The sequence below is a fragment of the Mastigoproctus giganteus genome, chromosome 11 (genome assembly GCF_048544385.1).
Source record: "Mastigoproctus giganteus isolate SK-2022 chromosome 11, ASM4854438v1, whole genome shotgun sequence".
In the NCBI taxonomy this organism is placed as follows: domain Eukaryota; kingdom Metazoa; phylum Arthropoda; class Arachnida; order Uropygi; family Thelyphonidae; genus Mastigoproctus; species Mastigoproctus giganteus.
Window position 1 is genome coordinate 27,222,911 of NC_143585.1, and position 17,661 is coordinate 27,240,571.

A 17,661-nucleotide genomic window follows, 5' to 3' on the forward strand; every position below is an offset into this window, starting at 1 on the left:
GAGATTTTACGGTAAGAAGACTGGCCCTTTGAAATCAAATACAGGAGGTATATGATAGAACTGGGATAAAGACGGTACGATACAAGATATGGAGAGTATTGTTTTTAGCCCCCATTCTTTCCTAGAAATTCTGAAGAGCATTGATGTAAAGTTCTTAATCTTTTTAGAGATGCTGTAAGTGTAATGAGAAGGCCAGACGGTCATCTAAGAGAACACCAAGGTGTTTGTGTGTGTGGAGACTAGAGGAAGTGAATTTCCTTGAGATTTTATTACTGGAGGTCTACCATAATTTAGTCTTCCCTTAAAGATCATCATTTTTGTTTTTGTCACTGAAACGGTGAGCTTGTTTTGAGTGGCACAGGCGGATAGTCTGGAGAGAATATTATTTGCAGAAGTTTCTAGATCCCTTCTGGAATTTCTGTGGACAAGAATGAATAAGTCATCGGCGTAAGCCATTGTATTTATATTAGTCAGGTCATCATTGAGGAGAAGCCAATCATTTAGGACTAAGTTCCACACTAGGGGTCCAAGAAACCCTTGGGGACAGCCACGAATAATATGTCTGGATATAGACTGGTGTTAAGTTTGTATTAAGACAGAGTGATTACTAAAATAGTTCTTTATGAGAAGGTATAATAACTGAGGGCAAGTCTGAGGTTGCCACTCCAAGCTGTAACAACCATGACTTCAAGCCATGTCCAGTCAGGACACAGCAGAAACCAAGGCCATTGCCGGCTCACGGTAAGAACAGAGGGTATAAAAGCGTACCACTGTTGCCCTTTTTTAGAGGTGGTCCATTGGTTCTGCAAAATGACCTCAAGCTCATCATTTGTCCTCCTTCGCTGAGATGCTACATTTAAGGCCTCATCCGCCGGCCAACTGGGCACATCCGGATCGCCAAATGTCAGTCGGGGAACTTCTTCCTCTTCAGGCAGTACCTCAAATAGGCTTTTGCCACCAGAAAATCTGCTGGGATTTTTCCGGCGTTACGCAGAGCACATCAGTAGAAACTGTCCTGAGCGCACGGGTAATGCCAAGAAGAGCAGACCTCTGTGTAGAGAGAAGGATCCGCCGGACATGAGAGTTTTCCAACTCTCCCTCCCCAAGTTCCAGCCGCGTATGAGAGGATTGGAACAAAGATGTTATCATAGAGGTAAGGGAGGGCCCCCTCCGTTTATCCCCCAATCCACGCGGGTGACTCGCTGAAGCGTGATGGACGGAAAAACAGATAGACGGACGAACAGTGGTTGGACACAGTGAATACAATAGATTCTTGGCGCATTTGCGAACGTGCCTAAAATTAATACCTGAATCAAAATTAACCAGTTTGGAATAATTTGTACAACGTGGCTGAATTACTCAGTAGATAACGTTGTTTGTTGCTCTTTTTATTTTATTTTTGGTATCGACTTCAAATCCGACTACAGCAGACGCTCGTTTATCCCGGTTGCGGAATAATCGGGATCTCTATGACCCACGGAAATCTGCACATAGAAGGCAGCATTAACTCTCTGGCGTTCAGGTGCAAATTCCTTACGAATCGCATGCTATTCGTTAAACAACACGTTCAGCATCGCCTTGATTCTGGATTTCTGTAATCGAAATTTTTGAGTTGGTGATGATTTTGAAGTCCGCTGCATGCCGTGTGTGATGCTTCGTCTCTGGATCGCACTGAAACACCCAACACTCATATTCAGTGACAATGCAGTCGAGGAAATTAGGATTGTCTTGACAAGTCTGGATGAAATCTTTGAACGATGACACTCTCCGTTGCTTCTGTTTCTGTGAGGCTATATGGCACAAGTTTTGTACAGACCTTCCTTTTCCCTAAATTTTCATGCAGAATTTGACGAATGTCTCCATATTCATATCCAACTCAGTCATCATTCTGAGGGTTAAACTACAATCTCTTGCCGAAATTTTGCAACTCTGCCTTCATTTCGATAGGTTGATGGATACCTACTTCTTGGGTCATCACAAGCATCCTCATGTCCGTCTTTGAACCACCATTCATAAACACTGGTACGACTTAACGTTTCATCGCCACAAATAGTTTTTAACATTCCATACGTTTCTGTTGCAGATTTTCCAGTTTAAAGCAAAATGTGATATTCGTTCGTTGCTCCAATGCAAAATATTGGCACGGAACTTTAAAGCTATTAACAAAACAAGTTGTTACTTGCACCCTGTCAGTCATTTGTTGGAGAAAGCTTGAACTACAACATACCACTTCCGTTTACTTTCAAACTCATCGAACATTACTGCAATGGCACCAATCTGGGAACTTTGTTGCCACACCCCGTATACACTGTGCATTACGAAAATTACAACACTCAGTAACATTCCACCACGAAACATGAACGATGCTGATATGTTCCATTGAAAATTTATATGATGGATGCGAATGATTGCGTTAATCGCAATCATATCATTTGCATCATTGCATGCTCGTTATCTTGTTTTGCTGAATGAAAAATTCGGGTCTTCTGGAGGTAAAACCACGCAACCTTCTCTAGAAACAGAATAACACAGCCATAATCTGAAAGAAAGTTCATAAAAATTCCTACAATCTCAACATGATTTGAATGTAGGACACAAGGAAGGACAGCATTTGTAATCACTGCACTGTATTAACGGCAACGCATCATTTGCAAGAACTGACAGCGAGGATCATCGACTTACAAAAAGAAAAAAAAAAAAAAAAACTATTATATTTAGGCCACCCGAATAATTAAATTTATCTGCCATGCTGCGTCTTATGTCTGTTAATTGGGTATGTTCGATTGTCGATTTGTCTGTTTGCTGGACGAAAACCTAGGGTTTTCTAAGGGGAGAAACCTTGCTATCTACGCCTGAGACCAACAACCTCAGCCATGGAGTGAAAAAAGCCCATTAAAGTTCCTCGCGTCATCGACGGGATTCGAACCAGGGCCTTTTCCACCCGGTGTGGGGAGGACGGTGACGATACCACTGCTACCCGCGCAGACGATCATCGAGTTACAGAACTGAAGCATTATTGTTGTTGTTGTTGCGTGTCTTCTGAGATCGATTTTCTGTTTGCTAGAAGAAAAAACCATGCAACGCTCGCTTGAGACGGACTAACTCAGCCACGTTCTGAAAAATACCCATAAATATTTCTCCCGTCATCGACGAAACTCGAGGTCTCAGGTCTTTTCCACCTGGTGTGGTGAGGATGGCAATCCTACCAATTGTGTCACCCACGAGGTCAGCTTAAGTATGATAAATTTATCATAATGCTAGTAATGTTCTATTACCGAACGATATTATCTTCTATTCTTCAACGACGTATGCTCTATTCTAACCTTGTTTTTTTACCCAACGATATCGCATTGGGTAAAAAGTACAGGTATCGGCTTTCCCCGAAGTATTGCCATAATGTTGGAAGTGCATAATTTTACAGGTTGTCCTGGTATTGCACAGTATTTATGGTTTTGTCGATAACAACTAATAGGCCCAAGCCAAACCATGAAAAGCAGTCCCATATCGTGACACTGCCTTCACCAAACTTCATTGTTGGAAGGATACAATCGGGAAGGAACTGTTCCCCTGGTATTCGCCACAACCAAGAACGGCCATCAGACTGGTAGAGTGAAAAACTCGACTCGTCTGTCCATAAGACTGTTTTCCACTGCTCTAAAGGCCAGGATTCGCGCTCCTTACACCATGTTAATCGGCGTATAGCATTTTTTGAGGTGATCAATTCTGTTGAACTTTTGAGGTAATTCTGTTGAACGTGTCATCTTGCATGCCCACTTTTGCAATTGTCTGTTCGAAGCCCAGTGTGCATATTTATAGTAGGTACTGTGTGTTGCATGCATAGGACCTTTTTCCCCATCCATGGAGGGGTGTCCGGATATTAATGGTAAGCAGTGTATATGCACACGTTTGTAGTATATATATCGTATTTCAATTTTCCTGATGCCCAGTGTATGCACGAGAACTGTGTAGCAATAAATTTCATAAATATTAGAGAATACATTTAAAATAATTGATAACTAGATTGTGCCTTTTGTATTTTAGAAAGCCATTAACCAGAGAAATGTTCATAATTTACAGCTCTTCTGGGTCCAACTGTGTGTTTGTTTCTCATTCCTACAGTAGGATGCGACACAGTGAATGTAGTTGTCTTGCTCATTTCATCTATGGCACTGTTCGGATTGATAGCAGGTGGAGAAATACCTGTCTTTGTCGATATGGCTCCCGAATTTGCAGGTAAATTTTACTTATTTTCAATAATAATACATGTTTATAATAAAAAACAAAACAAAACAATTTCTCAATAATCAAGGGCAAGTCAAATAAAATTGTTTAAAGCCATTGAGCTCATTAAAGTATTTATCCCATTATAACACTAGCCAGTTCATGTTGTGTCCAAGGAAAGATTTTGAGAGCTATTACAGGATTTATGTAACCTTGACACCATCATCCGAGTTAAACTCAGAGCCTTCAACACTTTCTTAAAGGCAGTAGCGTAGCTACCCTTTTTCAGGCCCTCGGGCTCCTACTTAATTAATGAAAATTGCAAAAAGAGGAGACAGCCAAAGACGCCGTACCCCTAAAGGGCCCGGATCCGGAGGCAATTGCCTTGCCTGCCTACATGGTAGCTACTCCACTGCCTAAAGGCATTTTCAGAGTTGGTTATAGAACTGTATGGTGCTGGCATTGTCGTGAAGAATCACCCCTTCAGTCAAAATACTTCTCTACTGGATTTTGATGGCCTTGAACAACCGGGTTCGCTATTGAGAATAACATTGTGCCAACTTAATATTCTTTGATGCTGGAAAAATCACTTACACTCCACTTTGGCGCTTTGATTTCGATTCATGGAGATGTGGCCTTTTCCAAATTGTTGCGTTTTAAGGATTACTGTATTTCAATTTGTCATATGGATTTCACGCAGAACACAATGACTGCGATAAGATTTTTAATTTTGGCCCACGCACTGTTCACCGTTCAGTGGACAAATTTCAAATTGCTATCTGTGGGCAATAACACTGAAAAGTTTTAAGCCACATCATTGTCAGATCGCAGTTTGTATGTACAATATTTGCATATTTCGCTTTCAGGTTCGATGTTGAAATGGTGCTTTAGAAAGAAGTAGATATTTTTAAATATTTTATTATGGAATAAATTATTTATATTTGGTATCAAGTTCATTATTCATTTTAAATGAATATCTTGAAGATGCATAAAAGAGAAACTTTTTATTTTTTAGGAACAGTATTTGGCTTCGCTAGTGGAATTTCCGGAATCACTGGATTTCTTTCCCCTCTTGTGGCTGGTTTATTTTTGGATAAAGATGTAAGTGATTGTGCTACAAATTAATACTTATAATTATTTTTTAGAATCTAACTGAAACGGGAACCAAACTTTCCAGACTATGGCTTGAAGGCCAAGTTCGGTCCGCGAAGGACATTAGTCTGGCCAGCAAAGGGGTATGATAAACTTATTGTCTATACCATGTCCATCCGTCTGCGTGTAACAGCTCGACTCCTAGTGGATGAATTTTCATGAAAGATTTATAGAGTCATCCCAAATTTCATTAAAATCAGACAAAAATCTGACAATTATTATTTCTTTGTTCGTCCGTCCGTCTGTCCGCATGTAATAACTGGATTCCTAATTGGATGCATTTTCATGAAATTTTATATTTCACTCATTTAGAACTACTTTTCGAGCCTCTCCAATTTATTATTAATTTTTTGGAGGAATGAATAGGCAATATGGCGGATGCGTAGAAAGGAAATGTTCTCGGTTCAAGCATAAAAGTCGTTGCTTTCTGCTCTCTTTTCTTGTTTTTTTTTTTTTTTTTTTTTGTTGTACATCATGAATTATTACTAGTTGTTAAGACGCTTGAAATGTAGCGCACTGCGTACATTAACTAACTTTTCCATAATATTAGGTAACCTACAGGTTTTACGTCTATGAATACGAACATAATGCAGTGGCATCTTGTATTGTATCGTATTGATCTGTATAATGCCCTACAAAAATACACCTCGGATTATTGGACTACATAAATTTGATTATGTGACCCACGGGATGATATCGGATTTATTGGCTGTTCCTGTTTATTAGACATTTATCTAAAAATACGAATTTTTAAAATAACCGACATAATTTTGGGTAAGAAGCATCTGTATTTATGGTATTTAGTGGACACCGATAATTGTTATCACTTAAGGACCCAGCTTAATTGATAATAAAAAGCTGGAAGTGGGCAAAAGGAAATTCAAACCATTAAAAACAAATAAAGAAAATATTAAAATAAAGAAATAAATTAGCAAATAAGGAGGCAAAAAGGGCTGTGGCAATAGCAAAGGCGAAGCCAGTGGACGAGGCCTTGGGGGAACTGGAAAGGAAAGATGGAGATAGGCAAAGCAAGAGACAAGGCATCAAAGGAATTCTCATCAATAAAACAGATAAAAGATGAGAGGGGAGTGGTGATACAGGACCAGGAGAAGGTTAACGAAAGATGGAAAGACTATTTTAAGAAGTTATTAAATGAGGAAATCCCAAGAGACGAATGCGAGGATGGAGAGACGAATGAAAGAGTAGTGGAAGGCATAAGCAGGAAAGAAGTGAAAAGTGCACTCAGAAAAATGAAGAGGGGGGGGAAAGCAGTAGGTGCTGATCAGATACCAGTAGAGGTATGGAGAACTATGGGCCAAGAAGGGATCGATATCCTATGGGACTTTATGGAAAAACTGTGGAAGCAGGAGAGGATACCCGATGAGTGGAGGAAAAGTATACTTGTGCCAATGAAAAGGTGATGTGCAGGAATGTGGGAACTAAAGGGGAATAAAGTTGATGTCTCATTCGAAGATCTGGGAAAGAATTGTGGAAGGAAGGATAAGGCAGGAGACAGAAATAGGAGAGGAACAGTTTGGTTTCATGCCGGGAAGAGGGACAACAGATGCGGTCTTTACTTTAAGGCAGGGAGATGCAAGTAGAGTTGCACATGGTGTTCATAGACCTGGAACAAGCATATGCCCAGACAAGAGGTATGGAGATGCATGAGGGAGAAGGGTGCATCATAAAAGTACGTAAGGTTTGTGACGGAAATGTACGAGGGAGCGGTGACTCAGGTTAAGAGTAGTGTAGGTATGACTGAGGGGTTCTCTGTAGAAGTTGGACTGCACCAGGGATCAGCTCTCAGCCCATATCTGTTTGATCTGGTAATGGATGTGTTGGTGAGAGACGTGAAGAGTAGAGAACCATAGGGTATGCTCTTCGCAAATGATATCGTATTGTGCGAACCATCCCAAGGAAAGGTAGAGAAGAAATTGGAGGAATGGAGGAAAGCGTTGGAAGAGAGAGGCATGAGGATAAGTAAAACAAAGACAGATGGCATTGAATGGAGAAGCTAGAGTTCTATAAAACTGCAGGAGGAAAGCTACCTTCAGTTTCAAAATTTAAGTATCTGGGATCGAACGTTGAGATGGATGGAGGATTGAGTGCAGAAATACAGTATAGAGTGCAATGTGGATGGTTGAACTGGAAAAAGATGAGTGGGGTGCTGTGTGATAAGAAAGTAAATTGCAGAATGAAGGGAAGATTGTATAAAACTGTGGTTAGACCCGCATTGATGTATGGTGCTGAGACAAGGGCCCAGGAGAAGAAGATGGAAGTGGCAGAGATGAGGATGTTAATATGGATGTGTGGTGTGACGAGAAAGGGCAGGTAGGAAATGACTACATCAGAGGTACGGTTAAGGTGGGCCTCTGAGTAAAAAAATGCAGGAATCTAGGTTGAGGTGGCTTGGACATGTGGAACGAAGTGAGGAGTATGTGAGGTGAGGAAGAGGTGCGAAACGTTGGAGGTGATAGAGAAGAGGAAGAGGGGAAGACAGCAGAGATGGAAGGACAAGGTAGCAGAGGGTTTAAACGAGAGAGGATGGAGGAGTGAGGAAGCTCAGGATAGGGAGGGATGGAGGAAAAGAATTAAGGATGGAAATGCCGACCCCATATAAACGTGGGAAGAAGGCGAAGATAAAGAAGAAGAAGAATTAAAATCAAGAAGTAGAAAAGGGTTAATGCTCCCCTGTAAAACAGTCAGGCTGGCAGGCGCGTAGATACAGTACCTTCTTTCATGGAGTAACGACATTGACAACCGTATGAACTGCACGAAGCAACAGCAGTAACTGGATACGAAACGTATCAGAGTTCAAGAATAAATAGAGATGTTACGTAAAGACTTTCACTGCACATGCGTAAACCGCAATACAGCGATAACATAAACCGAAGTGCCGATTACAATAAACATCGTTTTTTCTATGTATTAGTATATGTTTGATCGGGACTTAAGTGGTAACATTAAACGAATGATAACATTTTCCTAGATCACAATAAGCGGTGCACCCTGTATTCCTTTTTTCTATAATATCTGATAAACAATAAAAAGTGCATAAAACTGTAAAGGACAAAGATAAAACCGACTTAGAAACTGATTGAAAATTAAAATCAGACGAAATCCCGACAATTATTATTTCTTTGTCCGTCCGTCTGTCCGCATGCAGTAACTGGATTCCTAGTGGATGCATTTTCAGGAAATTTTATATTTCGCTCATTTAGAACGACTTTTCGAGCCTCCCCAATTTCATTAAAATCGGACCAATAGACGTTTGGTAGGTTGTTATTTATTTTTTGGAGGCAATAAACGCAAAATTAATTTAGAGTTTATAATTAACTTATAATATTTAAAGAGATGCATTACGACTGGCCTACTCGAACGCTGGATTATTGACCACCAGATGTCGAACTACTGAACTTTAACTCAAAAATAAAATAATAAGAAAAAAAAACACGATTTATGTTCAAAAATCAAATCGTGCAATTACACCGCTGCGTTTGTTTACATTTGCCCGGCCGCAAATGCTTGTCGCGTTCAAAACACTCCTCATTTTCCTCATTTTCGTGTTAGTCATCACTATACATGTACAGTATTTGTTAAAGCGCTAGGATAATCAGTCTATAGAAAGAGAAAGCGGTCTCGCACTGTAAACAAAACAAAACAAATATAAAATACAAATTATTTTATATTTGAATACCGGAACAAGTGAGAATGCTGGTAATGCTACCTGGCCAAGGAACAATGTCATAAAATAATTATAAGCAACATTAATATTTGCACCTTATCGTTCTAAAAAAAACATAACTCAAATGATATCCATATAAATGATAATTGTAAATTAAATTAAGTTATAAAACTTACATAACTTTTCTTTTTATTAAAAAGGGGCGGCAAAAAAGTGTGTACCACGCCCCCCCTAACTACTTAACGCCTCCTTCTCTCTCTCAACATTGGAGATCCCTAACTTTTAACAAAATGAATGACATGGAACTATGACAGTAATGGCATGGCACCATAATATTATACAGTACAGTATTTGAATTCAAAGAGGTCTCATTTAAGTTAATTCAAATTGCTGAATGATTAATTCACTGTGTATTAAATACATTATTTTTATATTTTACCGCGCAGATGAGCGGAATGATCCAGTGGGGCAAAGTTTTCTATACCACTTGTGCAATCTATGTCGCTGGGGCATTAATTTTCCTGGTTTTTGGGTCTGCAGAACCAGAATCCTGGGCAATAACGGAAGAGCCACTGCCCACTAGCCATACAACTGACTCCACCATCTCACGCAGGTCATCAGCATCAACTGAACTCGAAGTCCATCAAGCAGTGGAAGGGCAAAAGCCATTTGATTAAATTTTTTTTCCAGAATAAGTTGTGATTAATAATTTGTCTTCTAGAAGTACCAAAAGAGACTTCATCGTGGCTTTTTTTTTTTTACCAACGAGCAGTATATTTTTTAAATCATTTAAATATTTGAAAACATTCACTTCATTAATCGCATAATTTAAAAATGTAAAACTCGCATTCGATTAGTTTTAAGGCTCATTCTATTTTCAGTATAAACTATATACAACTGCAGTATAGAATTTATAATTATAATTTATATAATCTACCTGAGGATCGAAACGTTTAACTATTGCTTCTTTCTGCCAGAAAATTTCTAGGCGTTTTAACTTTGATAAATTAAAAAAATTCACTTATTAGCCATGTTCAATCTATCGTTTGATTTTCCCATGAAACCGGATATAACTAAGATCTTTTGCGTTAATTTTTACTAAAGCGCTACCTATGGTCAATGCTCAATACATGGAATAATAAAATGAGGAAAATTATAGTAAAATTTTTTGATGGGAAAAATTATGAAATTATGAAAAAATATGTTGAGAAAAAAAGAAAGACTTTATAATGGGAATTCCATCTCTCAATTGTACCGTAAAAAAAAAAAAGCAATAATCTATGCTTGTATGAAATTTGTAAATAAACTCTTGTAAAATGTAATAAATTTGTAAATAAACTGAAATAAAAATATTCTTACGTTTATTTTTTCTGTATGAAAATATATTTTTAACAACAATTTTCAAATTAAGCATTTACGATTTATCATGGAAATTTACTAGAGCCTTTAACGTAATTATCAGAACCTATGAACTATTTAAAGAATAATAGGTAGTATCAACAGCCACATTTTATTATTATAATGTATTTTTTATGTTGCCAACACACGTAATTAGCATTAGCATTAGCATTAGTAGAGGCATATGATGCAAGAAAGCAAGCGTATTCAGCATCAGCCAAAAAAAAAAAAAAAAAACGCACCACTCCCATTTCACCCCTCTGTTCGTTCGAAATACCTGTCCAGTTGAGCTTTAAATTTGTTTAGGCTATCAACTTCAACAACAAGTGATGGAAGTTGGTTCCACCAACCAACCACCCGCTGGCCAAAGGCAAATTTCCGACATCTATCCGACATCCGTCCTTCCTCAATTTGAATTTATGCCCTCTGAGGTGATTATTCTGAGCAAGATGAATAATCCCATTGGCATTGAGCACGCTCAAACCATTCAAAGCCTTATACACCTCTATCAGATCACCTCGCCGGTGCCTAGTCTCCAGACTCTGTAATTTGCAAAACTTAAGCCTTTCTTCGTAAGAGCAACCATTTTTTTTCCATTCACTAATCTTGTTGCCCTTCTCTGTACCCGTTCCAGCAGCTCTACATCCTTCTTGAAATGAGGCCTCCAGACCTGTATACAGTACTCAAGATGTGGCCTAACCATTGCCTTATACAAGGGAATAATCACCTCCTTATCCCTGCTAGAAAAATTCCTGTATATCATTGACAAGACACCATGAGCTACTCTTGCAGTTCGTCTGCACTGCTCAGAGAACTTCATATCTGCCTGCACAATTACCCCCAGGTCCTTTTCATTCTCCACCACTGTCAGTGTAGTACCGCAGAGTTGATACGTTACTCTGGGGTTACTGTTTCCCATATGTAGTACTTTACATTTGTCAATGTTAAACTTCATTTGCCACCTCTCAGCCCATCTGTTCAACCTTTCCAGATCCTGTTGCAGCAGCATAGCGTCAGTAGTGTCCTTAACAACCCTGCCAACTTTTGTATCATCTGCAAACTTGGACATTAAGCTTGATATCCCATCATCAATATCATTCATAAACACCGAAAACAACAATGGACCCAACGCTGAACCCTGAGGAACTCCACTAATAACATTAGTCCACGTTGAGCAGTGTCCATTGATTACCACTCTCTGTCTTCTGCCACTCAACCATCCCCTTATCCATAGCAGCAATTTGCCTCCAATGCCACACTGCTCCAATTTGTGCAGCAGTCTTCCATGTGCAACAGTATCAAAAGCCTTTCTAAGATCCAAATATATAATATCAAAGTTATTCCCTGCATCCAGTTCTTTTGTGACTACATCATAGTATCCAATCAAATTGGTCAGGCAAGACCTGCCCTTAACAAAACCATGCTGCGTCTGAGCTATAACTGAATTCTTGTCTAGATGATCCTGCAGTGCTTCTTTAACCAGTGCCTCCATTAATTTACCTGGAACAGAAGTTAAACTAACAGGTCTATAATTACTTGTGTCAGCCTTTGATCTTCCTTTGTGAATTGGGGTTACATTTGCACATCTCCAGTCTATGGGTACCTCTCCTGAGTCCAAAGAAGCTCTCATAATTATGGCTAGGGGTTTGCTTACTTCCTTTGCTGCCTCCTTTAATATAACTGGATAGATCCCATCCACCCCAGGTGCCTTTTTTATGTTTATCCTCAACAATCTCTCCTCCACTTTCCTCTCAGTTATTACAAAATCATCCAGCTCACTGCCAATGTTTACTTTACCTACATCATTCTCCTTCCTGAATAACTCCTCATGCGTGAATGTAGATGCAAAATACTCGTTTAGATTATTAGCCACCTGAGCAGGATCCTCAACCGTTGAACCATCAATATCCAGTGGACCAATCTCATTCATCCCTTTCCTTCTTGAGTTTAAATATGTAAAGAACTTTTCTGTTTTTCTTTGCATCCTTTGCCAAGGATTTTTCGTAGTCTGCCTTTGCCTGCCTAATCTCCTTTGTGACTTGGTTACAGACCAACTTATATCTATCATAGGCTTCCATGTCACCCATTAATTTGTATGTATCCCATGCATTTTTCTTCTCTGCCACATGTCTCATTAGTTCATCTGACAACCATTTAGGCCTAAACCTTGAACAATATTTCTTAGTTGGTACGTAAAGCCTGTTAGCCTCCAAGATTAGTTCCTTGAATGCTTCCCATTTTGAGTTTGCTGTTGGTAACATCATCGGTGGGTCCCACTGTATAGAATTTAAATACTGTCTCAGACCATCATAGTCGCCTTTACGAAAACAAAAACCCTTCCCTTTACCGCTGATTATAGTTACCTCCTTGAGTAAATCCCACTTCAACACACTGTGATCACTGCCACCTAGTGGTTCATTTATCTGCAGATTCTTAATGCATGAAGAATCACTACTGATAATCAGATCAAGAGTATTGCTCCCTCTTGTTGCCTCACGAACATGCTGATGTAGAAAACAGTGATCCAATAAATCCACAAAAGCCTTGCTAGTGTGCGAGTGACCAACCCACAAATTCCAGTCAATATCTGGGAAATTAAAATCCCCCATTATAAGACTCTCTGATTTACTGGCCCACTCTATTTCCCTGTACAATATCTTATTATACTCATCAGAGTCATTAGGCCTATAACACACTCCTACTCTCAATTTTGATTTCCCTATGCTTATGTCACACCAAACTGACTCGACACTGCCCTGTCCATCGATGTCGACTGGCTTCACTTCCTTGGACTTTATGTGTTTCTTAACTAATAGCATAACCCCTCCTCCCCTCCTGTCCTGTCTATCCTTTCTATACACATTGTATTCCCCAAATTCCAGTTCCGCATTACTTATATCTGTGTTACACCACGTCTCTGATATCCCAACAATATCTGCCTTTGATGTTTTGAGCAATACCTCAAATTCATCAAATTTATTTACCAAACTCCTAGCATTGGTGTACACGCAGGTATACATGCACCTGTTTCTATTCTTAGCTACTCTAACACAACCCATGTGTTTACTTCTACCGCAATGACTCCCAGCAGTCTCTGAAATATCCTGCATCTTGTTTTTCAGGCTTCTGCTCATTTGAATAGAAGCAGTGCAAGAATCACTTCCGACCTCTGCCAGTGGCTACTGTTAATCTAATAGTCCTTGTATCTCCCCCAACTAGCAGTTTTCCGACCCACCTAACACTGCCTCGACAGCATCAACAAAAATTCTTGCACCCTTTCTATTTAAGTGAATCCCATCCCTGTAGAAGCAATCTCTCCTGTTAACAAGTACAGTCCAGGCTGAAAAAAATTCTACCCCTTGAGCCTTGCACAATCCCTCCAGGGCCGAATTGATCGACAAGGCTCTCATAATATACTCCCTCCTATCGTGTCTGGGCAGAATTGCAGACACTTTCAAATTCAACCCTAATTCACGGCTTTTTTTCAACAGTGACCTGTACTTGCTAAGTAATTCCGCCGGTCTCCTACTCTTAATATCATTAGTGCCAACGTGTACAACTATATCACCTTATGTGCCCTTAAAAAATGATATCCGCTCTACAACGTCATCAACCTTTGCCCCTGGCAGACATACCCTGGTCCTATTCCACCTATCCTTTTTACAAAGCATGTTCCTCGTTTCCCTGACAATAGAGTCACCAACAACTACTAGTTCCTGTGGGAATAATATGATATACCAGATCCAGAAGCTAAGAAACAATGTATAATAAAGCACAAAAAACAAATTAATCAAAAAACGTTGATCATTTAATTTAATTAAAATAAGTCATTTAATCGTTCTTAATAAACGTTCAAAGATTAGCAAATTTCGATTTTTAATTGCAATTTTAAATTCCATGTAAGCATATTAGCATTAGTATTTCAATTAGCATTAGCAGAGGCATATAATGCAAGAAAGCAAACTTATACAGCATCAGTAAAAAAAAAAAAAACATCCCATTTCACCCATCCATTCACTCCAATCGTTTATCCAATTCAAGCAAGAATTTATTTAAGTTATCAGCTTCCAAAATGATAGATGGAAGTTTGTTCCAGCAATCAACTACTCCCTCGCTAAAGGCAAATTTCCGCACATCTGTCTACATCTGACTTTCCTCAATTTCCGTTTGTGATCTGAGCAAGAGGAAGAAACCCATCAGCATTCAGTTTGCTCAAACCATTCAAGGCGTTATACACCTCAAGCAGATCACCTCCGGGTGCTTAGCCTCCAAACGCTGCAATTTCCACAACTTAAGCTTTTCTTCGTAAGAGCACCCCTTTATTCCCCTCACCAGTCTTGTTGCCCTTTTCTGTACTCGTTCTAGCAACTCTACATCCTTCCTAAAATGAGGCCTCAGACCTGTACGCAGTACTCAAGGTGTGGCTGACCATTGCCTTATACAATAGGATAATCATCTCCTTATCCTTGCTAGCAAAATTCTTGATTATCATTGACAAGACCACATCACCTGCCCTGGAAGCCTGTCTGAACTGCTCAGAAAACTTCATATCTGACTGCACAATTCCCTCCAGGTCTTTTTCATTCTCCACTACCGAACTGTGTGGTACTACACTCAGGTGTAGTACCTAGAGAACTCTGGTGTGGTACTACACTCAGGTGTAGTTCCACGCCAGACTTCTCTAGGGTTACTGCTACCCCAGGTGCAGTAACCCCAGATAAGTGGCATTAACATTAACAAATGTTAAACTTCAGTTGTCACTTCTCAGCCCATCTGCCCAACTTTTCTAGATCCTGTTGCAGTAGCATACTTTCATTAACAACAATGCCAACCTTTGTATCATCTGCAAACTTCGACATCAAGCCTGCTATACCTTCATCAATATCATTGATAAATAAATATACAAAACAGCAATGGCCCCAACACCAAGCCCTGGGGGACTCTGCTAATAACATTAGTCCACGAAGAACAGTGTCCATTGATTACCACTCTCTATCTTCCTCACTCAACCATCCTTTTATCCATTTTAACAACTTGCCCGTAATGCCATACTGCTCCGTACAGTTGTCTTCCATGTGCAACAGTATCAAAAGCTGATATACCTTGAGTTGTGTTTTCTGTGATATCCTTGCTCAGCCGAAACGATCTCAAACCAGTTGAGAGTTTTGGAGTACATGTGCAGATGTAGGATGAACCCTCTATACTTTTTGTCATTTACAATTTTACACAAATCAGAATTCAGGGATTGAACTAGATGAAGCTTCTGATGTAAAATAAAATAAGGTAAAATATTAAAATAAAAGTAAGAAAAAATAAAGTAATGATTGTAAATATAAAATAAAATAAAAGTAAAAATATAAATAAAATAAAATCATACCACGGTTGCCCAGACTGGGGTACCGGCTAAAGAAAGAAAATAAAATTAATAATAAGAAAAAGAATGTCTAATTGTCACTGTACAGTAACATTAACGTAGGAGCTAATATTCTCATTTACGTTATTTAAAAATTTAATATATAAATCCAATTGCCTTTATACATAATTCCAATACATATATATAAGTGAGTTGTCTAAGATGCAAGATTGAACAAATCTTGCACCCACCGGAGGCAGTGCAATACCAGTAGGTGCCAGCAGTCCTCGGGTTGCTCTGGCCTGAAGGAATAAAAGTAAAAAAAAAAAAAAAAACTGGAAAAATGTGGGGTGGATCTTTAAAAATATGATATTCTAAAAGCTATTCAAGGTGACAATATTTTAACTTTGCAATACACCACTCACTGTTGAGGCTGACGACATTATTGAAAGTGCTGAAGGTACCATAAGAGGTGAAGGTGGAGGTGAAGCTGAAGCATGACTGGCCAACAGAAGTTTTCTTCTAGCAAATAAATCAGAAGCAAATTATTGTAGGATTCTAAGGTGTGAGGCACATTCTAAGAAGTTTTTCGTTGCCAGGTGAGAGGTGTTTATACGGCTTGTAGGGATTTCCGTAGGCCAGCGTTAAAAGGGCAGTGATAGAGCAGGTAGTTCCAGTCTTCCAGTTGGAGATAAAGGCAAGCGTCGGTATTACTTATTCTGAACTGAAAGTGTTTGGGGTTAAAAGAGCCATGTTTAGTTATGATAAATGACGTGTAGAGGTTTGGAGAGAATCATAGGGAATGTTTCTTGTTGGCAGTAAATGAGACATCTGGTATAAATTTATATGTAGTTCTGCCTTTAGGAGTTGTGTCCCAACGAGCTTTGGTGGCTGCAAGGACATCATTCTGTATTCCGTAGAATTCCATGGAGGTTTAATGTTTTTGAAAGTAACAGAATAACAGAAGGCACGATGTAAAATGTGCAAGTGCAGAAGTAGTACTCCAGCTATGACCTGCAGGGCGTCAGTTGAGACAGTCCTGCAGGCATGGTGCATTGTAAGAATCACGGACCTTTTGCAAGGAGTTTCTGATACGAGAAGAAGCGATATTTAAACTGTAGCCTCGAAGGAAGAGCAAGAAGCTTGGTAATGGAGCAGAGAGCTAGTTTGGAGATTCACCGACACACAGTGTCCCAAATGTCTGACTCTGAGATTCTCCCAGCAATCATTTTTATAGTGAAGATGAGTCTTCTTTCATGTATTAAGGCTGAAAATCTAATTAAATTCAGTGCTTTGGCCATTGGTGGTGTGTGCTGCTGTGATGGGCGATGACACTTTCAGGTCGCCCACTTCAGAAGCCAGTATTCTGCAGTGTTAAATGGTTTGATTGTGATGCATTACAATACCCGAGCTCTACAACATGTAATATAGGAGTACATGTAATATATGTACTCCATATATTACATCTTCGAAAATCATCGACCTGATATATATTTTAATCAGATTTGTGTTCTGAATATGTAGCAAGTGTTGCTTGGCAACCCACCGTTTCCTGTTAAATTTGGCACAGAATTCTTCTATATGATGATGGAACCTTAATTTTCTCTCAAAGATCACACCCGGTTACACAATGGTTACCACAGTCCTTGAACCGGATGGAAAACGCCGCGTTCGAACCCGTCAATGACGTTAGGAACTTTTATGGTCTTTTTTCATTCCTTGGCTGAGTAAGTCTGTCTGAAGCCTGGACAGCAAGGTTATTTTCTCCCAGAATTTTGAGCTCTTCGTCCAGCAAAACAGGCAAATCGATAGGCGAACACACGCAATTTATGAATGTCGAACACATCGGTGG

The 17,661-nt window shown here is 39.4% G+C and overlaps 1 protein-coding gene across 1 annotated transcript in view; it reads left to right on the forward strand.

Moving 5' to 3' along the window:
* Window positions 1–9,735, forward strand: part of LOC150077831 (sialin-like) — a 34,584-nt gene extending 24,849 nt beyond the window's left edge. Inside the window, exons 8-10 of the mRNA XM_090384378.1 lie at window positions 4,078–4,233; window positions 5,237–5,322; window positions 9,505–9,735. Of these exons, the coding sequence (XP_090240504.1) occupies window positions 4,078–4,233; window positions 5,237–5,322; window positions 9,505–9,735 (473 nt within the window). The remainder of the gene's footprint in view (window positions 1–4,077; window positions 4,234–5,236; window positions 5,323–9,504) is intronic.
* Window positions 9,736–17,661: the final 7,926 nt, after the last annotated feature.